The sequence below is a fragment of the Emydura macquarii genome, unplaced genomic scaffold, assembly GCF_026122565.2.
Source record: "Emydura macquarii macquarii isolate MOO-44397 ecotype Brisbane River unplaced genomic scaffold, CSIRO-AGI_Emac_v2 contig_3114, whole genome shotgun sequence".
Lineage (NCBI taxonomy): Eukaryota > Metazoa > Chordata > Testudines > Chelidae > Emydura > Emydura macquarii.
Genome location: NW_027133251.1, coordinates 2,246,152 through 2,268,632, shown reverse-complemented (window position 1 = coordinate 2,268,632; position 22,481 = coordinate 2,246,152). Strand labels below are relative to the sequence as shown.

At 40.7% G+C, this 22,481-nt stretch overlaps 1 protein-coding gene and 2 non-coding genes across 11 annotated transcripts in view; all 3 read right to left on the bottom strand.

The window, feature by feature from the left end:
* UBAP2 (ubiquitin associated protein 2) overlaps nucleotides 1–22,481 on the bottom strand; it is a 127,039-nt gene that overhangs the window by 39,578 nt on the left and 64,980 nt on the right. For 4 of the 9 annotated variants that reach the window (XM_067530851.1, XM_067530852.1, XM_067530850.1 and 1 more), the window contains exons 7-15: nucleotides 17,836–17,890; nucleotides 16,364–16,467; nucleotides 11,545–11,604; nucleotides 9,997–10,067; nucleotides 5,016–5,083; nucleotides 3,829–4,018; nucleotides 2,798–3,020; nucleotides 901–1,175; nucleotides 171–343 (exon numbers count right to left, since the gene is read on the bottom strand). In XM_067530851.1, coding sequence (XP_067386952.1) covers nucleotides 171–343; nucleotides 901–1,175; nucleotides 2,798–3,020; nucleotides 3,829–4,018; nucleotides 5,016–5,083; nucleotides 9,997–10,067; nucleotides 11,545–11,604; nucleotides 16,364–16,467; nucleotides 17,836–17,890 — 1,219 coding nt within the window. The remainder of the gene's footprint in view (nucleotides 1–170; nucleotides 344–900; nucleotides 1,176–2,797; nucleotides 3,021–3,828; nucleotides 4,019–5,015; nucleotides 5,084–9,996; nucleotides 10,068–11,544; nucleotides 11,605–16,363; nucleotides 16,468–17,835; nucleotides 17,891–22,481) is intronic. The other 5 variants (XM_067530854.1, XM_067530855.1, XM_067530858.1 and 2 more) reach the window with 3 other exon arrangements.
* Nucleotides 680–765, bottom strand: LOC137141816 (small nucleolar RNA SNORD121A). The gene has a single exon (XR_010916747.1). It is a non-coding gene; the product is annotated as a small nucleolar RNA SNORD121A (small nucleolar RNA).
* On the bottom strand, nucleotides 3,422–3,505 carry LOC137141815 (small nucleolar RNA SNORD121A). The gene has a single exon (XR_010916746.1). It is a non-coding gene; the product is annotated as a small nucleolar RNA SNORD121A (small nucleolar RNA).

Sequence of the window (22,481 nt, the reverse complement as noted above, 5' to 3'; positions counted from 1 at the left end):
TAAGCGTGCCAGCCTCAGAAAATAAAGATTGAGGCTTACAAGCTATTATATTTTGCTTCCCAAGACAGTTACACCAAACAGCGCCTTTGCTCAAGAGGCCTTTATCTTCACATGCCAATCTTTTGGTACAAGAGAGCACATAAGGATGCAGGAATGGAACTCTTACGTACTTTACAGGTTTCGAGTACAAGCTGTTGCTGGGCACCTGGCTGATATTCTCATTGCTTGGGGCTGATCCAAACTCTGGGAGAGAAGGCTCTGATCCAAACTCCAGAGCTCCAAACTGAACATTTAGCCCCGTCACATCAGCTGACCCAGGCATTTCCACTGCAGAGGCAGGGATCTGAAAGTAAAAACCAAATCCTGTTTCTACACAGTTTTTATGAAAGAAATCACTCAACCTAACCACCTTGAACTCGAAGGAACTACAAACACACAGAACACAAAGTACCCGACTTCTTACAAGCTCACAGCCTTTGCTTTTAATCTGTATCTCTTGGCAACAGCAGCTGCCTCTCAGATAGAGCTGCATAATTCTACCTGACTAGAGTCCCTCCATCTAAAAAATTAATTTGTTGGTCCTACATACTCTTTTGGGCCTAAAAGATTAAATCATGCTGTCCTTTGTACCTACTAAAGAGTAATTTGTATTAAGCATTTAACTCCCCATCGCGAGTTAGTCCAAAAACACTCAGAAATGGTTGGATTTCCACACAGAGCAATCAGATATGTGCTTGGAAATTACCACATCACTGTCTTCTGGACTGTAAAACCACCCACCTTAGAATTCCTGCTTTGTAACGAAAAGTGCAACAAGACCAGCCCTATAGAAGTTCCCCACTCCCCCATGTATCTTGAAGCTTACATTTGCCATACATTTGCCTCTGTTATGTTACTCACCTTAGAAGCTGGGGGTATCTTCCGTTTCGGTGGTTTGATCTGTTTTTGCTGTGTTTGATGGGCAGACACTGCCTGGTTATCCATAGACAAGCTGGGGAGCTGGAGCATTTTGCTGGCAGCTGTAGAGCTGTCCACAGGCGATGGCTCTCGGAGTTTTACTTGAGAGGAGAAGGACTCCAACCCAGGAGGAGGAACAGGGACTGCCTGAGTCTGCTGTTGCTGTCGCTGGGTCAGCTGGCTGAGAACTGGGGATGGTTCAGGCTGGGATTTAAAGTCTAGCCAGCATGTGGAAAAAGAAAATCAAAATTGAAGCATTAAACTCTGTGCCCAGGGCTTTTATGCGCCATCTCAGTAACTGTAGTTAAAGAATTGGTGCTTTTTTCTCCCCCTCAGAGCTATTGCTACAGACTGTGTGCACACTTAGTCAGACGTCACCAGATTAGTTTACATGAGCTTCAGATTTTGAAGATTGTGGTTGCAACCACAGAGGTTGGCAACTTAATTTTCCTTTTTTGAAATGAAAAAAGATTTTGAGGTAGGACTATGTGTCATTTTAAAACATGGAATTACGCAGCTATTCACATGGTCACACAACTACATTATACACAAGTCCCTAGCACAAGTTCTATATATTATTCTAGTGAGACCTCATACTGCTCTGCAGTGTGAGTATCTGTCAAACGTGGGAAGCGTAATTCACAGCAAAGGCTAAAACTCGTGACTTTTGGACAAAGTTTCTCAAGAAATACTGACACGTTAGAGACAACGTAATTAGGTTTTCTGGTCTCCTGATTCTAAGGAGAAGATTTTCAAAGGCTCATATAGGAGTTAGATACCCAACTTCCACTGACTTTCAATTGGCGTTAGATGCTTAACTGCCCTTTGTAAATCTCCGCCATAATTTTTAGTTGTTAGAGGACAGGCGTATAACCAATGATTCAAAACTGTGGTTCACAAACACAAGAGATCCACAGAACATTGCAGGTCACATGGTGCCAGCTTCTACATATTTCCAGCTGCTAAACTGCCTTAAAAGACAGCTGAAAACACATGAAACGTTTTCCTAATATTACTTTTTGTGAACAACTGTAGTTGCTACCACAATGGTTGCTTCTATACTGGCAAAATCAGGACCTCTAATTCTCTGCAGTAGGCACACCACTGGAAACTACAGTGTAGAGATTGGTCAAGCAATTTTTCATCACTGTCTTTTCTAACTCTCCTCAGAGAAGAGTCTATGGAACTGTGAATGGGAGGGATAGTGATCTATTCCATCATAGACAGGAAGGGAATTATGCAGGAGGTTCCAGTATTAAGTTGCAATCCAACTATGAAGAGCCAGAGAGCCCATTATAAGGTGGCCTTAACTTAGTCTAAGATTGAAAACCCTGAAAAATGCATAAGATACAGTATCCATTTATAGTCCGTCGCTGGCAGAAGTATAGCCAAGGTAACCTAAAAAGATCTTTGCCCAGGATTCCTAGAGACATTTACAGTCACACTTTATATTAAGGTACCATTTACAAACCGTTTATAAAGGGTTAATGATTTATAGATTTTTTTAAAAAAAAATTAATGGCTAACCAATGGTTAGAGGTGAGCTGAACAGGCTGTTTACAACCATCTGTAACACCATCTATTGAAGTCATCTATAAAAATGCTACTCATGTCTAATATACTTATAACATCTATTTATTATTTATTACACTTTTATAAATGGAACCTCAGTATAATGTGACCAAGTTTACTATTCTCCTTTAGGAGTCTAATTTCAGAAGAGATAAGCCATTTCTCAATATCATTTTTAAAATCTCTTACATAATGTCTGACACTGAAGAGTCAAAGTTTCTCAGTCAATGGCTTTTTTTTTTTAAACATACTCTCCCTAAACACTTACCAAACTGACTGAGGACAGAGGATTGGCTAATAGGGGGCTTTAGATCCCAGGATGAAGTGGTGGTAGCAGTGGTGGCCGTGGAGCTACTGCTGTTTTGCTGAGAGTTCTGAGAGGTGAACTGACCCAAACCGGGAGACTTCAATTGGTCCAAGAGCTGAGATCCAGTGGAGTTTGCCAGTTTAGAGGATCCAAGTTCTCCAAACCCAGAACAGAGAACTGAAGACTAGCAAGAAAATGAGGAAGAAATATTTCACTATATGTTAACATGAACAAGCCTGGGAGGTAAGTATTGATAGCTCCAGTCAACAACAATTCAATTTAACTTAATCCCAAGATTTCTAATTAAAAATGAAAAGTTAAAATTTCGCAAGAAAATCCAACTGAGCACTAACAATATGGGGGCAGATCCTCAGCTCTTGTATCCTGGTTTAGCTCCACGACTGTTAATGGAACTATGTTGATTTATCCAAGCTAAGGATCTGACCCATGCAGTTTCATTTATATAGTGCCTTAGAACAGTGTAAAGATAAAGTTACTGATAATATTTAGATGTTGGAAAATGTTTTCAATCAAATTAATCTCCAACTCTATTAAAACTAACAAAGGGCAGCCAACTTTTCATTAGTCCAGAAAACTCAGAAATAGTTGATTTCCACACAGAGAAATCAGATATGTGCTTGGAAAATATCACATCACAGTCTTCTGGTCTAGAATTCCCTGCTTTATGAACAAATTGTTCAACAAATTAATCAATATGCAGAAAACGTATCTGCTCTTTTCTCAAGAATCAATACAAGCAGTTCACTTAGACTGACTCATGAGCCCAAAAAGATCCATCGGGTGTCATCTGATATTTTTTTTTTTGGTGAGGACATTCTTAGACCAGGGTCCTCTCATATATATCAAACCACCTGCAATTTAAGTGCGGCAAAGAAAAGCCATGAAAAAACAATATGCTAACAGAAAAAGTTAAGTATGAAGTATTTATTCCTTAAGATTCTGAGTCTTTAAAAAGCCAAGATGAATTTTACCAGACTCTGAGGAGAATAGGAGTTTACAGCATTGGAATTGCCAGTTCCTGATGCCACCTGGGTGTTGTGTTGGGAATTTGTGAAGACGAGGGCTTGGCCAAAGCTCTGCTGCTGGGGAGACTCAAAGGAGTTGCCTTCCGTTTCTTGGCTAGAAGTCACAGGCTTCTGAAGTAATGTTACAAGGTCAATGCTACAAAAAAGAGTTAGAAGCGGTCATGAATACTCAAAATTGGGATGTTTGAGGAGTCAAAGAAAATCAGTTAATGAAGGACACTATACTAACAACATTATTTAACCTTTCTGGGTCTCGTCTTTGCATCACACAGCACCGCTCAGATGAAGAGAAAGAATTCAGTTCTTTATTCAGATGGTAAGATCCTGCTAGCCGCCTGAGCATGGGGAAGTCCTATTATCACGGCCACATTTACCACTTCAGAATTGAAGAAAACCTTGACTGTTATTCTGTATTTTAGCATTTCAAAGCGAAATGCAATGTAATTTGAATATCATGTCTCTTGGGTGTGTCCAAAGTACTTACCACCACAGTAGCTAAACACCAATAGGCGTACCTGATAAGCTCATGGAGACCAACATGATAGAGTAATTGGGGGGTAAGTAACAAGAGGTGTTAATTGCTTATTTGAGTGGATCCTGCCTCTCAGTCAGTATGTACTTTACGGGTCTATACCAACCTGAGAATCTCAAGGCATTTTATAATTATTACTGAGTCAAGCTTCCACCCCTCCATGAGGTGAGTATTATTCCCATTTTATAGATAGGGAACCTCAAGCACATAGCAGTGAAGTTACTAGCCCATTTATCATATAGGAATTCTGTGACAGAAGCAGGAAAATCCTAGGCATGTGCCTGAAATTACTCCACATTACATATCAATTAGGATTCGGAACGCACACCTTTCATATACTTAGTATGGCTTCTTGTATGCTACAGTGCAGTTAGAGCCTAACATTAGATATAATCAAGTATTAACACAAGCAAATTTACCCCCAAAATTCTGATTAGACATGACCTTGTCCAGTCACAACCACGCTGCATGTGTGCAGGATTGTTTTCAAGTGTTTTATCCAACGGAATTTTAAAGTGTGCCAAATGCTGGAGCTTCCACTACTTTATAGGGGGACTGTGAGAATAGTCAATGGAAAAAAAAGATGTAAATCCTCCCCTACCTTTGCCCAGGCGTGATGTGGTTCTCAGCTGGAACAGAGGAAGCAGTGAAGACCTTTGTTTCAGAAAGCTGAGAAAGGGGGAAGAAAAAAGGAGCGTGAAAGTGTGTTTTAGTTACATGTGCATTGAAACTGTACATGCAGCAATATGCAGAATAAATAAGCCAACCCTGATTATGTAATTAAGAGATCAGTAACACCAAAACATGAACATAATCACAAGTTGCACCGCAGATAACCTTTAAAAGGCAAAGAAAACAGCCCAATTTTAGTACTGTCTTGTACACAGTTCTGCACTGATTTAAGTTCATTGGTGTAAGGCCTGGTCTACACACAGATTTTGTACCAGTATAACTGTATCTGTTAAAGTGACTTTTTACCCAAATAGTTATACCAGTACAGACCCTAATGTGGATGCTGTTATAGTGGTATAAAGACACCTTATACTGGCATAAACTACACCAGCACAGTATAAATATCTTTATGCTGGTCTGACTGTGTCTACTCTACGGGAACTGTCCTGCTTTTAGTACACAGCATAGTTAAAGCAAGACAATTTTTGAGTTTTGACAAGCCTTAAGAAACCACTTTAAACTGATTAAACCCCCTCCAGTGTGGATGCAGTTACATCGATATAAGTGATTATATCTATACAGCTGCTAAACTGTTATGAAGAAAAGTTCAAACAGATCTAAGAGTACCCACACACAGCACTGCACTGGTTTAACTAATTCAGTATAAAATCGTCCCTTTAGTTATATCAGTACAACTTTATGTGTAGACCAAGCGCAAGGGCAGCTGAACTACCACAAAAGTGAGTTAGCAAGGCTTGTTCACTAGAGTTTGAGGGTCTGCTCCCTGCAAAGCCTTACACATGTACTTAAAGTTAGTTACACACTGTGAGCAGTTCCACTGAGGCCTTTGAGAGCAAGAGCCAAATTTGCAGCTCCACTGAAGTCATTGGGAGTTACATCCCTAAATATGCTACAGCTAAATTAAGCCGCAAGAGTGCTCATGTGATTGGGATTCTTTTACGGAACGATGCTCATCCAAACTGAGCGTTACATGCCAGGACTGATTCTGATGTGTATTTTAAAGGTGAATGCCTGCCACCAATCAATGGTAAGATCTAGTTCCGTTGTGCTGGAAGAGCTGGATGGATGTGTATTTGATTTTATGCTGGCATACAGTTCATGCAAAGTACAGCATGTTATAAGAAAATGAAACAAAGCCCCTTCCTTGATCCCTCTCCGTGCTGTCTCTGCCTGTTCTTGTTTTAACTTAGTTCTTGCAGAGATTCCAACTACGTCTCTTATGCAAAGCACCATACACGCCTCCAGCTCTAAATACAAAATAAACCATGATAAGGACAGTTAAGAGCTTAATTTCAGACCAAATAAATTCATAGTAAAGGCTCCTGCTCCATCAGTAGCTCCCTGCCCCCATTACATGTTACTGTAGTACAGACTGTACTGTACTTTCTGCAGCATTGTGAGATTCCTGCCTTATTAAGGCACTAGGAGATCAGCTAAGAGCAGAGTGGTAGGCTGTGGTCTGCAATCCCTTAGTTAAATATTAAATCCTTAATATAATGTTAAGAGTTTCCCATGCCCACTTAACCTGGAGTAAGACTGACTGTGACTAAATCACTGACAAATCCTGAAAGCAGGTTAACTAGAGAGCTTGACAGACAGACAATTACAAAAGCGCCTCTTGCGCCTGGAGGGGAAAAAAATATTCGCTATTCAAGGAAAACGTCATGCAAAACAACTCCCAAGATGCAGGTTAGTAGCTCTGCGGTATATAAGTTTATGCTATGGGACTGTGACAAACAGTAAACAGGCATCTGATATGAGAGTCTGCTGGGATTATGGCGTTTGTCAGATTCCACCAGAATTTCTTAGAAGCAATTTTATCTGTTTCTGACTAAGTGTCTGGGATAACCAATTGTGCTATGCAACAAACCAACCCACCCTTCACACTAATGTACTAGCACATTCCTAGAAATAGATGGATGACAAACAATGGCCATCAATTGTTTTTAAAAGTCAGCTTCACAGGGGGCACCTCCCCCTCCTGCAGTGACATCCTTTCTAATACAAACATCAGGGAAGTTCTAGTTGTAAAACCCCTGCCTAGTCATCAAATATGCAACGTTTACCAGCTGCCAACCATCTCCCACATGCAGTTGAAATGGGATGGAGCGAATACTCAAGATGTACATTTAAGAACCCAAGTGAAACACAATGTAAGAGTAACAAACCAGCAAAATCAGGACCCTAACGTGTATGTCTACATTGTAGTAGCTGGCAGTGTACTTCCCAGCCTGGGTAAACAGATTCACGCTAGTTCAGGTCAAACTAGTGCACTAAAAATAGCAGCCTGGACCTTATGGCTCAGGTTCACAAGCCCACCCAAATCCCGGGGTCGGCGCTCAGGTGGCTAGCCCTAGCCTCTGCCAAGTGCTGCAAGGCCACAATACTATTTCTAACATGCTCAATCAAGCCCAGCTAGCATGAATCTATCGACCTAGGCTGGGAGGCACCTCCCCCAGCAACACTGGGGGCCTAAGAAGTTAAAACTCAATAAAAATGACGGTTTTCAGGCTGTCTTAAATCCTGTTTAAGACAGGACACTGCCAATGTAATCACACTGCTGTCCATTTTATAAAACAGATCTACGGTTGCAAGTAAAAATTAAGATCACTAACAGAAATAAGAAAAACAACATGGATTTATTTTTCAATTTATTTTGTGCATTTGACAGCAATTTTTATAAGTTTCATGTACGACTGGAGAAAGAAAAAAAATTTAAAATAGGAAACTTTGCAAAAACTGGCAGAAAGACTCAGGACTGTAGTACCTGAAAACAGATTTGCTTTTAAATTGACTTGACTTCACACTGACAATGTCCCTTTAACAAAATACAAATTCATATATTAAAGAGACAAGGTGGGTGAGGGAATATCTTTATATATTGTAATTCAAAGTGTCTGATACTGTTTAAACAGAATGCAGAGTACCACTATACTAGATTCACAGTTAAGGCCAGAAGAAACCATTAGAATGGTGTTTCTTAACCTGGGGTTTTAGAGGGGTCGCAAGTGCAGAGCTGGTATTGGGGGTGGCAAGAAAGGCAATTGCCTGGAGCCACAGGGGCGCCATGAAACTAAGTTACATGCCTCAGCCCCGTGGGGGTGGGACTCAGGCTTCAGGGGTACAGTAGTTTGGAAAGGTTAAGAACCACTGCATTAGATCGTTTAGTCTGCCCTCTTGTCTAACATATGAACAAATTCAAGTAATCTCTCAATTTTTTGATTGAGGTTTTTAAGTCTGACTATGACATTTTTTCCAGCTCTCAAACCGTTTTTATGGCTCTTTTCAGCACTGTCTCCAGTTTTTCAACATTCTGTTTAAAAAGTGGACACTAGAACTGAAGATACCATTCCACTATCAGTCTCACCCGTGCCGTAAAGAGGTAAAAATCACCTTCATACTCACTACTCCCCTCTTTATGTATCCAACAATTAGCCCTTTTGCCACATCATCTCACTGGAACTTATAGTCAATTGCTTGTCCACTACCACCCCTTCATCCTTTTCAGAATCCCTGCTTTCCAGGATACACTCCCCCATTCTGTAAGAATGGCCTACATTCCTTTTTCCTAGATGTGTAACTTTGCATTTGACTATATTAAAACACATTGTTTAAATAGGCCCAGTTTACCAACTAATCCAGATCACCCTGTATCCTCATCATTATTTACAACTCCACAACTTTGCCATCCACAAATTTTATAGCAATGATTTTCTATTCACTTCCAGGTGATTGATGAAAATGTTGAGTAGAGTTGATCCTAGTACCAGTCTCTGAGGAACTCCACTAGAAACTCCCCATTCAATGATGATTCCCAATTGTCAACTATATTTTGAGACTTTTAGCCAGTCCTTAAACCATTTAGCACCCACTCTGTTGATATGTATAGAGATAAGTTTTTAATCGGAATGTTGTGCCATACTAAGTCAAATACCTTACAATCGTCCAAGTATATTAAATCCATGCCGTTATCTTTATCAAAAAAAATCTGTAATCTCAAAGAATGAAATCAGGTTTGTTTGACCAGACCTATTTTCCATAAGCCACGCTGACCAGTATTAATTATATTCCTAATCTTTAATTCCTTATTAATTGAATCCCATATCAGCTTTTCATTATTTTGCCTAGCCAGACAAGTTTGACTAACCAGCTATATTTACCCAGGTCATCCCACTTGCTTGTTTTGAATTCTGGCACATTAGCACTTTTCCAGTCTTCTGCAATTTCCCTGATATTCCAAGATTTATCAAAAATTAACATCGGCAGACCAGAGATCTTCTCAACCAACTCCTCTTTTAGGACTCTTATCTGGGCCTGCTGATTTAAAAACCTACTAGACGTTGTCTAAACATCCTATTAACCTCCCTATGGCTGTATTATACAAGTATTAAGCACGGAACAGAAATGATGCTGCCTCAAGGTCAGGGAATTGCTAGACTGGTCCTAAAAGCAACAATGGTTGACTGTGGGACCAATATAGCCCTGACAATTTTAAAGATAGACATCAATGCTTTATACCTTTGGAAAATGGAAATTATCAGCTTTACAATGGTATAAAGCCTTAGAAAGTTGCCAGCTGTAGACCTGAACTTCATGTCATCTTGACTATTTCTTGGCTTTTCCTACCCCAGCTCCATTTGAATTAATGCACGATTTTAGAAGCTGTTCAAAGATGAACTAGAGCTAAAATATTGTTACATTTGAAACAAAAAGTACAATGAAATGTATCAAATAATTGGTTTTATGATCTCCACTAAATAGGAATTAACTGAAAAATGTTTGTAAGAAAAATAACTCCACATATGTTGCAAAATATTACACAGGACATTTATTTTTTCCTTCTGAAAGAGACACACAGATAGAGCACAGAGTAAATAGTTGCTGCCTACCCATCCACATGCACTTACATCTTCATTCCAGTCTTCTGCCGTCCATTCTTCGATTGAATTCTTCCATGCTCCTGTTGCAGTTTGAGACAAAAGAGAAATTAGGCACAAATCCTAAGGCCCAATATCATATTTCAGCTTGTACATTAAAAATGATAATGCAGTACATGAAGGAAATTATGGTCAAGATCATGGGATGCTCTGCAGATTTAGGATCTTTTGGGAGATATTTTTAACATGTTCTCTAGAATGTAAGGACATTTCTAGCCCTTCTGGTACTAGAAATGGTTTATGTTAAAGATTACAGTGTCCTTAAATCTGCAATCAATCAATAGCACCCAACATGGTGAGAAATTCACCCCACTCACCTTTCCCTGATGATTAAGCTTAACAGTGATGGAATCCTAACTGCAGAGTAGAATCCGAGCTCTGCATCCCCATAAACATGGGATTCATGCATAGTGGAGCAAGACCTGCTTAGACATCCAAAATCGGTGTCTGGACCAGTGATACTCAGACCTCAATGGTTCAGGAGCCAAATTAGAAATCAACATTACCCAAAAGAGCCACAGTCGTGTGAATTCATTGTTTCATTTACTTTTTTTTTTTTTTTTTAAAGTATATATCTATATAAAAAAGTATTCTCACAGCAAAATGACTGACCAAGTATTATTTTATCAACTACGACTGGGTAAGAACAGTAAAAGCCTCCTGATTCACACGCAGCACAGAGCCGCGGGAGACACGTTAAAGAGACGGTTGCGGATCGTGAACCTCAACCTGAGTATCACTAGTCCAGACCCTCATGAGCTGGAGACTACTGTGCTGTCCCTTCTAAGATGCTCCCTTCCAGCCTGCTGGATGTCTCCTCGGGCCAGAATAACCCCCTTCCACTTTCCCCTAAGGTGGAAGAGAGCCATTTTACAGGGGTAAAAATATCATTCCTACTGCAGCAGCGGCAGCATGGCGGTCGGCCACTCCAGCTTGGCAGTATGGTACCACGTAGTAGGAAGCAGACTGTGCAGTGCAGCAGAAAGACTAATGCTTGCAGGAGTCGGAAATGTGTCTAGTGTTTTAAAAACTGGTCTCTTTCACAGGGAGCAGCAAGGGAGAGTGGGGGCACACAACAGTGGGAAATTATTAGAAGGCAGGTGTGCTGGGGCACACACGCTTGAGGTTATCCCAGTAACAAAGCCCCCAAATTAACTACACCACAAGCAAAGAACCCACCCGCAGTAAAATTTCAGTTTCCATCACCTTTGATCAAATATAGCTTCACAAAACATCTCGGTTTTAATCACATTCTTGTATTCATTATGAACCATTTGTAATTAATGAATTTTAAAATACATCCCTTTGAAGACAAATCCAGTCTGCGCTAATTAGTTCAATATAGGTGTATATATATATCAATATATTTTAGCTCATTCTTCTGTGTGCATTACATTGCTGCTAAGCGATAGACAGTAGGATTGAACGCCGCTGATTTGGGAGCCTGAACAACCCTGCCCCCAACACACACATCCCCCAAAAAAGAAAGAGGACTTATACCTTGGAGTCCACAATTATTTGGCAGGTCCTGAGCAAGATAATGTCCACTCTGGGCTGGCTCTGTGGAGCAATATAAAATTGCCTGAAATGTCTCTCAAACACACTATACCAAATAGCCTCTCATTGAAGCTCTCCGTATGAAGTGTTTTGTCATGTACTTGAAGCTAAGCAAAGGAATTTTTGATGGGCCCAGGGAAATTCACCAGGTCACAAATTCCTGGACAAACTCCCAAGTTAGCCCATGTGTCCATGGATATTTCAGAAAGGAGTAAGACCAAGTGAGTATAATTTAGACATGGAAGTTAGAGATCAGCCTTTCCTCTGGCTTCTTCCTCCTGGCTAGTGCAGGATTGCTCCCTACAGGATATGTTCTATACATATTTTTATCTGTTTCTCTTAAGAATGCATCCACCTGTCTACTCTAGGTCTGTCTTGCATAGATTGTAAAGCTCTTCAGGGTAAGGATGATTTCTGTATTTTGTGTCTTGTGTCAGTACTTTAATAATAAATAATGGTGCTCCAAGTGTTTTGTCTAGTCTTGTTTTACACAAATCCAGCAATGGGGCTTCCACCAGTCCCTTTGGAAGATTATTCCAAACTAATAGATGGCACAATTAGGACATTTTCCTGACATTCAGCCTAATGGCTCATCCCATTATTCTTATGTAATACCCACACTGGATCACCCTGTTTTCTGTTTTGGCACCCTTCGAACATTTGGTGACAATCAACATGTCTCCGCCACTACACATTTTAGTAGATTAGCCAAGTTATATGTATTTCATTCTCCCTCTTGCTTCCAAAGTCCCAAGTAGCCTCAAATACTTTATTGCTCTTTTATGAATTAATTCCAGTTTGTCAATGTCTTTCTGGATTGAAGGGTCTGGAACTGCATACAGTATTGCAGGTATGATTTTGCTACTAGCACAACAGGCCCTCTCTTCAACGTGCTCTGGTTCCACACCCTTACGCCTCTGCAGTCCAAAAAAAACAAAACAAAACCCCACATGCTGACTTTACTGCCACCTTTCAGCACTGCGAACATGTATAATTTTCTCTCCACTATTACCCTAGGTCTTCCAGAGCACTGCCATTTTTACAAGCATCTTCTTTCCACTGAAAGTTTGTGTTCTGTGTTTCCAAGTATGTTTATTATGCAAATTTCATCCTGGATTTCCATCTGTGGCTACTTCCATTTTTTTTCTGTAAAAGCTAGTTTATCTGCTTTGCAGCATCTCAGCAGTTCAATAAAAGTGCACATTCTACTATTTATTCTTGGAGAAATTGCAACGGTTTTCCTCCTAATTTCTGGTGACTGATCACACCTTTGGGATTTTTTCCGCCTTTCTGAATTACACTCCAGATACATTAGCTTGCATTTTTTGAGTGTGAAACTCATTCTATCCCTGTCTATATTTCTAACCTCCCTAGCTCCCTTTTGTGTTATTTGTTATTCTTGTAATTTACAGCCCTTCCCAATTTGGTATAATTTGCAGTTTTCATTAAAATGCTCTCTCCATTTCAACAATGGACCTAAAACCCAACTCCCTGCAGCTTCCCCAGCACGCCATTACCTCCATCCTCCAAAGACTGAGATTTATTGCTCTCTCTTCTTTGTGGCCCTTCAGACAGTTTCATATGTCACATGTGACTGATCACATCCAAGCCAATCTGAATTAAATTCACTAGTAAATTTGTGAGGTACAGTATCCGTACTTTACTAAACATTTGGTAATATCTACTGCACTTTTCTCATTCACTGCGTTTATAATCCCAGTTTAAAAAGTGATTGAGTCTGCCACGACTTGCTGTATATAAACCTGTGCTGTTAAATGCTCACCATCCCATTAGTCTCTAGATCAGGGATGGCCAAACTGTGGCTCATGAGCCGCATGTGGCTCTTTTACAGTCAAAGTATGGCTCGCAGAACCCCCTGTGTCCCCCCAATTCTCCACCTACCAGACTGGGGTGGGGAGCTTGGAGCTTCTGTCCTAAAGCAGGGGGGTGGGGCTAGAGGATTCTGCCCAGCAGGGAGAGGGATCTCAGGGGTCAGTAAGGTTGGCCACCCCCTGCTCTAGATGCTTACAGGTTTCTCTCATAGCAAGAAATCTTAAGAAAGTGAGCCCAATTGGTGTATTGCAAAAGAAATCTGAAAGCAGGAGGTGCTTTTGGCCACCTGGGAAATACCCCACTAATCTACCAACTCACGCAGTGCTAACGTTTATTGCTATTCAAGTACGGATCATTCATTTTGCACTTTTAAAAAGTTCTCTAAACTATTTATAGAAAATAGTGGACGGAAGCAGCAAATAGTAGGGCAGGTGTTATAAATATCTCTCGTCTATTATTTGGAATAGATTTGTTTTAACTTTTTTAGGTTCTAGAAGTTTAGACTCCTCCTCCCCTTTTCGCTTCGAATCAGCAATACTTTGGTGTTGCATTGTAACACCATGCAACCTGCTGGCTTTTCCTATGATGCCCCCAGAATGATGCATCTCAAAAGTATCCATGCAGTGTTTTGCAACCCTTCTGCCATCTGCAACAGCCCAGGACAACGCATTCTAAAGCATCTTTAGTGCAAATGGATTTCACAAGCTAAGAAGGTTTAAAAAGCGGAAAAATTGAGCCTGGTTAGTGGGGGACAATTTAGCGAGTATGATGAACTCAAAACTGAGTTGAGATTAGGAAGCCATCTTTTACAAACACAAAACAGTTCAGATCTTTTAGAACTGGTGTTTTAGTGTTTCCCCATTAGCTGTCCAGTATTACTTTTCTTCCAGCTAAACATGCAAAAGCCCTTCTCGCTCAATCGGTCTTTCTGCTCCTACCTAGAGAGTCCTCACTCTGCCGTTTTTGCTGCCCTTATCTTTCCTCTGCATGCCTTCTTTTTTTCTTGCATTATTCTTATTCTTCTAGTCACTTGGCAACTTTTAGGGTGTTCCAGCATTTTCTCCTCACATTTTCCTCCCACTGCACCATGTTCATCAGCCTTCCATATTCTTCACAATTTGGTTTCCTGGAATTTAATATCCTTGTACTCGTGTTTTCTAGCCCATTTAGGGGTTAGGAGAACCTAAGTGGCTCATGTTTTAGCACCAAGCTTTCTATTATCGCCACATGGTTTTTCAGTGAATTTTTCTACTCTTGGTAAGTAGATAAAGAAGAGCTTCTCCATCTGGGTTACAAAATTGTCCGTTATGTAACTTAAGAATTTCTGCTTAGTCATATTTAGCTGTTTTTGTTATCCAGATATCTGAGTAGAATCCCCCATCAGTATACTATCTCATGATTTTGAACATAAATAGCTGGTCCACAAATTTCTCTAGCTCTCCATTCTCAGTGAGGATGAGACTATCAATTTCTCAGTGTAGAGAATCTACACTTCTTGTATATTTTCCTTTCTTCAATTAAAGTAGAATTTCATTACTTCTAAAATAATTAGGACAGCATGCCTTGCCTCCCATCCCTCTTCTCTGCATCTATATAACAAGCACCAATGTTAACATCATAGGTGGGATTTTCACAATGTGTGGTATCACTTCTACCGCCTCTTATGGCCTTAAAAATTAATTTTAAAAAAACAAAAGTGCATTAATACTCTTTATTCCAATTATGTGTGTTTTGCTGCAGGACAAATCTATTTAGAATCATTCATTGTGGAAATACATGCCAGATTCTCAGCTAAGTAAAAGCTCCTTTCCATCTAGTTTAAAGTCTGCCTAAGGAACCATGCCAGTTTTGAGCTGAGGATGTTAGCCTTCTCTCTGCCTAAATGGAGAATGTCTAACCCAGGAAATCACAACACATGGAGCCCTCTCCAGTGCTCAATGAAGCTGAAATCCTTCTCCTTATATCAGCAGCTGGTTTCCAGTATCAGCCTTTTCCTTTCATTTGACAGTAGAAGGGTCATCAAAAAGATGACCTGGGTAGAAACTCTTCTATCTTGTAAGCAAGTCCTCAGATGCTCAAGTTATCCATTTTGCTAATGAATCTCTCCCTCCTCTTGCTGTTTCTCAAGTGGACTACTGTAAATAGTGGCATTTCCCCAGCATGACACAGGATCTTTTTTGTCCTCACCACATCTCTTGTCCTGGAACTCAAAGAGGCAGCATATAACCCTCTTCTTTTGCTGAGTCACAGATGAGTCAGGTTACGTTCTTTGCTTTTCAGTCACTGGACAAGACCACTCCCCTTTCAAACTACTTCTGTCCTCTGCATCTAACCAGCAATGCACATTCCACCCTTAAGACTCCATCAATAAACACTAAGCCTTCTTAATCTTCATATGAAGATACAAACTGTTCCGTTGATAGCCATTTTATGGCCTACTCACACTTCTAGTTATCCTGTTCTCCTAGAAGAAGGCAAGATCTAGAAACTTTCCCCCACTTCAAGAACTCATCTGTTTGCCTTCCAGTATGGTAAGGATAGGAATTTCAAACGTGTATGATTAACTTAGGGGCACCAGCCCCAATTACTTTTAATGAGACGTGCTTGTAAGTCATTCGTGCTTTGGAAAAATCCCACCATAATGTACAGCTGATTTGAATAGCTCAACCCCTTTTGACTCGTGGGGAATTGTTTAGCATTTTGCAAACGGGAACTGCCCTTCTCATTGTCTAGCCACAGAGCTGTGAGCATACAGCCCTACTGAGGCTGGGGTACAGTGTAAGTATATATATAAGTGAGCAAATACCCATGTCAGGTGAGAAGTATTAATATTTTCAGATGCTCATGAAAAAACAGCAGAACTATTATTTTAAGGGCAACCTGCCACAGCTTTTCATTCCGGCTCTTCTGCTTTTGGAAGCCATCTTACCAGTGCCATCATCTGCATCATTCTGACCAGTCTCCCAAACCTCTGGTTTTGTCCCAAAGCCATCTGTGGCGGAAGGCTCCGTGTAGTCTGCAGGGTTAAATGTCCTACGGATTTAAAAAGGTTGAGAAGGATAGAAATACACAGAAAGTGAATATAAAAACCACACATTAAAACAAAATGTCCCAACTTATGGTCTATATTTGTATTAGATTTTTAACAGTCCTTGTCTTTCATATACAGCCATTTTGATAATTTGTGTTTTTCAAAGAAGTCATAATTTGGGGGGGAGGAGGAGGGACCAGCACCAAAAATCAGGACATTAACAAAAACAGACACTGTAAAGAATCTGAATAAAACCTAGTTCCTGGGAAAACAACAATAGCAGGCAAACCATTCCGATCCTCGTTAAACACTATTTTATAGTCACAGCACAAAGCTTATCAATTGACCATTTTTCAGCAAGATATTACTGATGCAAAACCCTTGTCACATGCTTTTAGTGTGCCAGATTTCTATGCAGGCCAACACTCAGCGTACCAGTAAAGTGTTCTGAAATACCTACTGAAGGCAAAACAACTCAATATCTAAGAGGTAGCCAAATGGTGACATGGAAACTGATTTTTTGGTAAAGAAAAATGGGCTTGTTGTTCAGCCTATGACATGGGAATGGGCTGAAAAGAGGAAAAGGGCAAGGAGAAGGATTATCTGGGTGGTGAAGGAAGCCAAGGCATGCAAGAGAAGAGAAAAAGCTAATTTTTATTATCTTGACTCCATTGATACTACACACACAGTTGCTGAGAACAAAGAATGGCCAGAGGCCGTGAGGCTACAGTTCTTCAATCCAGATTAAGAGTTCTAATGGCAAAACTGAATAATCTTCAGAGTTGTAGGTTCAGCAGGGGGAGAAGCTTCTATTGACTCTGTATCAAGGGGCATGTGCACACAAAGAACAACGTCTAAAATATGAAACACTGAGAATGGAAGGAAGCTCCTGCACTTTCTAGTAGAAAAGATTAGATTCACTTGTCTTTTTGGTGTTTTTTTAGAATCTAGGTGTTTCAAACTACAGCCACACAAGTTTCCTTTCAAACTGGGCTACAAACCAGCCATGCAGAACTTTCAACCTTCAGATGCCTGCAAAGCCTCTTGATTGACTTGGGGTTTTCCTGAGGGGGTTGAGTTGCATGGGGACAAGCTCAGACTTCTGAGGACTGGGGAGTTTGTTGGGGGTTTTTTGAGTTCTCGGACATGTTAACATCCTGTGTATTCACACTAGTGTTAGTCTGCCTAGAGATGGCAATAGTCATAATGCAGACAATGAATCAAATGAATGGTTCATAGATCTGTACATTTTCTATCCATATCAAAATACATGACACATTTGTCAAGCAGTATTAACAGATTGGACAGCAATTAACACTGCTGCTCTGTTTGATTTTCCCTGCGAACTACGCTTACTGCGCATCACTTACCCCATGCCTTGGGCTGAAAACCTCCCAGCTCCTCGCCCTCTGCCACGTCCAAACCCTACAAGAAGAGAGAAAACGATTTAAAAGCACCAGTACCGATGGGCTGATTGTTGATGTGTCACACAGGAGAATACTGGGTTTAAGAAAGAAAGCTAGGATGGGTGAATTTACTAAAAACTTCTCCCTCCTCGATTCCCATCAAAGTAAAAAACCCTCCTCTGATACATACAAAGAACAAAAGCCAATTCACCCTAGTATTTAGTCGTCTGGTAATGCAACAATTCTTTCCCCTCCTCTTAAAAATAATGGTGGAGATCAACAAACAGACCAAGGGCCAACATAAAATCTTTAGGTACATATGAGGAGAGGCTGAGGGAACTGGGCTTGTTTAGTCTGCAAAAGAGAAGAGTGAGGGGGGATTTGATAGCGGCCTTTAACTACCTGAAAGGGGGTTCCAGGGAGGATGGGGCTAGGCTGTTCTCGGTGGTGGCAGATGACAGAACAAGGAGCAATGGTCTCAAGTTGCAGGGCGGGAGGTCTAGGTTGGACATTAGGAAAAAGTTTTTTACTAGTCGGGTGGTGAAGCACTGGAATGGGTTACCTAGGGAGGTGGTGGAATCTCCATCCTTAGAGGTTTTTAAGCTGAGGCTTGACAAAGCCCTGGTTGGGATGATATAGCTGAGGTTAGTCCTGCTTTGAGCAGGGGGTTGGACTAGATGACCTCCTGAGGTCCCTTCCAACTCTAATATTCTATGATTATATGATAATACACTGTATGCAACACAGTGCCCCTGCTGCTGAATGCATTTCAATCACTCAATCTAGCTCTGTACAGCACACAAATTAATCTTAGGTGGGCAAATATATACTAGAAACTACTCAAACTGTATTTTTTTTTTAGGTCTAGTATGGAGATGTACAACTATTAGAGGTAAGTTCAATGTACAGTCCTTACCTTTAAATTTCTTGTGCTTGACTCGAAGACCCTACACAACAAGCCCCATGCCGATACCTGTGGCCTAATCTTAAAGCACTTTCTTTCATTCCTCTGCTCTACCAACAATATCAGCTTCAACAACCATTTTGTTTTCCTCTCCTACTCACCTCTCCTCTCACCAAGCTACAACTTTCACCTTATTCGCACTATACCCATTGATTCCCTTCTTACACAATTCCCACAAGAAATTGATTAGTTAATAGTTTATATTTTATGTAACACCAAAGTATTCCCTCCTCTGGGTTGCACCCTTGACATCAGCCACAGATTATAAACTCTTCGATACAGGAATTCTCTTTACTTTCATGTCTTGCCTAGAGCTGACCATATACTAGAATTATTTATATCACTTAATAATCCCGACAGCAGTCTGCTATTTTAGCATTTTGTAACAGTATTTCCTGTGTGTGGTGCATTTCTACACCTGGTTCTCCTCATTTTTTGCAACATGTGATGGCGTACTTTTTGAGAAGAAAATACATTCAGAGTTCACGACTACCTATTTGCATAACAGAACAGTTGGAAGCCTAGATCTCCCTCAATACAGCAAAGCAGAATATTTTATTAGGGATGCAATCACAGGTTACCAAAACAGGGATCTTTAGGTTGCCCCAACTATCAGGACAAGTATGGATTTGTAACATTACCTTCGCACTGTAATCTTTTAGGGCTCCCAAGTACTAGTTCCAGGTCATCAAGCAACTGGATGAGTGTGTGGAATTTAAGCTCTTAAACACATGTACAAGACAGCAAGGCATTGCCAGCCCTGAACTGAGTGAGCTCCAAGCAGAACATGAGGAATCTGGAGCATGTTTATCTGTTATTGGCATGTCTTGCCTCAATCTTTCTCTAACCGCTCTCCAAAAGAGGAGGAACTATTCAACTCAGGGTACCTGGACTGCACAACAGGGCTGAAGAAAAGATGACATTGTGAAGGTTCCTTCAGAAACAGAGTAGAGAACCCCAAAGATCACAGTATAAAGATTTAGATAGAGAGGACTAGTTTTAGATGATTAGGGAAATGTCCTGCCAGAAGCTGCATTTGGAAATGGCTGAAATACTTAACACATGCTGATGAGTAGGAATGTTTCAAGGACTCTTCAGCGATATCGTTTTGGACATTGACAGAGGCAAAACACGTGGATAGTAACCTACAGAACTAGTCAGGGAGTTTAGAGCAGAAAAGGTATTTTTGAATGAAGCAGGAGACGTCTGTTTGAATAGCTAAAGCAGAGGTATAGGAAGCATATAAACAGGGGCTGAACAGCACAGCCCCTTTTCTATTTGACCAGGTGAAGGCATTACAGGAGAATGCTGGCATGTAGAGGAAAGATGAGAATTTAGTTCGGGAGGAGAATGCCAGTTCCTGTCCTGGTGCCATTAACTAATTTCTGCTGTTTCATTAAGGAGTGAAAAATGGAGTTACTGGTTAGGGCTAAAACATCATGACCTGCAGCAATTTCACACCATATTCTGACCCCGAGAGAGAGGTGGTCTTCTAGGTAACTATCCAGGAAGTTCCATTTTGGATCTTTGTTAAAGGGATACAGACAAGCTCAGGGCATGTCTATGTGGGAAAACTCAGGAAAATTGATCCAAATTAAGAAAGGGTATGACTACACTATGGAGCCTATGTTGACACAGCTGTGTTAGCACAGTTATGCCAGCACAGCCCCAAGTACAGATGCAGCCTACACTGACAAAAGGAATATTTCTGTCTACGTAGGAACACAACCTCCTGAAAGACGTTAGCTATGTCAACAAAAGCCCTCTTCCGCTGTGTTTACACTCAGGGTTTTGTCAAGTTGGTCAGGGTGTGGGGTTTTGGCTTTGGGTTGTTTTGTTTTTTTGACACCCCCAACTGACACCACTATGACTACATTACTTTGAAGTGTAGACCAAGCATAAGACTGTAAATTTAAAAGTGGATTAATTAAACCACATTAAACACATGTGGATGCTCTCATTCAGAATTAAAGTGGCCTTAATTCAGTTTAATTCAATAAGGGAAATTAAACAAACCAAATTAAGGTCACTAATTCTGAATAAGAGCATCCATTCAGGGTTTTATTGGAATTTAACTAATCCACTTTAAAAGTTAATTCGGATTAATTTTCTTGAGTGTCCCCATGTAGACAAGCCCCGACTTTCCTTGACGTTAACGCCTCCTGTGTCCTTTGGGAGAGTTCCAACATGAAGTGACACAAGACGGTTACTGCAGAGGGGACTGGGTGATCAAAAGAGGCTGGCTGCATCCTAAAAAGAGGAGACATGCTACTACCATGCGTGGCAACCTGCCCCTGCTCTGGAAAACCTGCTGTGCACAATCTGAGCACCTACAATATTTTGCCATCTTTGCTTCCATCACAGAAGAGTCCATTGGACACACTGCAAAAGACCTGCTGAACAAGTGGAATTGGAAGTATTCTGGTGGTGTAGGGACTGAAGGTGACCATTCTCTACAGGTTCCCCCCACCCTGTATTAGGAAACTTTTTAAACATTGTCTCTTAACAGTGACCAACAGATTGCAGTGCAGATGGATCCATAGTGCTGTGATGCAGCCTCCATTGAAGGGAGGGAAAGCAGACCCTTAATGTTACTTTAGTGGAGGCGATGGTGCGTATATATTTTCCACAACACAAAATGCACCATAATTGTCAGCTTTCAAAATAAAAAGGAAGTCACAGGTTTTTTGGCTACATAACAGGCAATTCTGTGATTGTAAATTTCCATCTGCCTAAGAAAGGAGAAGGAGCAACTTTGTAGCAGCACATTTAAACTCTCCCAAGGAGGCTGCATGAATGGGCCTTGATGCAATTAATCAACTACTGAGCACAAAACCAAATAATGGCAGAGGATAAAATTACAGCTCTCATTGTTACTCCTAATCCTGACATTTCTCAACTTCCTTTACACCTAAATCTGCAAACAAAGGGTTCAAGTGTCAAGCCAAATCATGGCTATGCCTCTCTGCCCACAGGCAGCCAGCAGTGGAAAGTTGGTTGGATTTTTTTAAGTTGATTCTGTATAAAATTCTTGCCATTTTTTTCCCTAAACCATTAATTATTTTGCTCATTTTGACATTTTACTCTAGCTTGTTCCCACATTTTAGTAATTGAGCACTCTGGTCTTTTTCTGTTCTCTAATGTATCTCACACTCTTATTCAACTTCAAACACCAGCTGTTGTTGCTGTGTTGCATTTAGCAAGATTTTCCATAGCATCTGAGTTAAAGGAGATAGCATACCTGGATCCTCTGGTGCTGAGCATTCCCCATTGGCAATGAAGTCCGTTGAGAGTTCTGAACACACCGATACCCACGGGATCAAGCCCTAGTGCGACTTAGTGGTTGAAACTGATGGCTCCAAGTCAGAGACACTTCCTTTCCCCTTCACACAAAACCCTACTGAAGTGGAGCCTGATGTGGCCTCCAGCACCCCACAGTTTGAAACAGGCTATCCCATTAAGTTTTGGCAGCTCATTACTTGGTAAACAAAGTTAGCTTAGCTTGCAGACCAGGACAGTGCACCTTTAAAGTGAGTTAGATCCCATCAGCTTGACGCAGACTTGCTTTCTAGCCTGAGTTTTTGACATGGACAAGTTCAAGATTAAGGACTAGGTCTATGAACAGCAGAAAGGAAATGGAAACTGA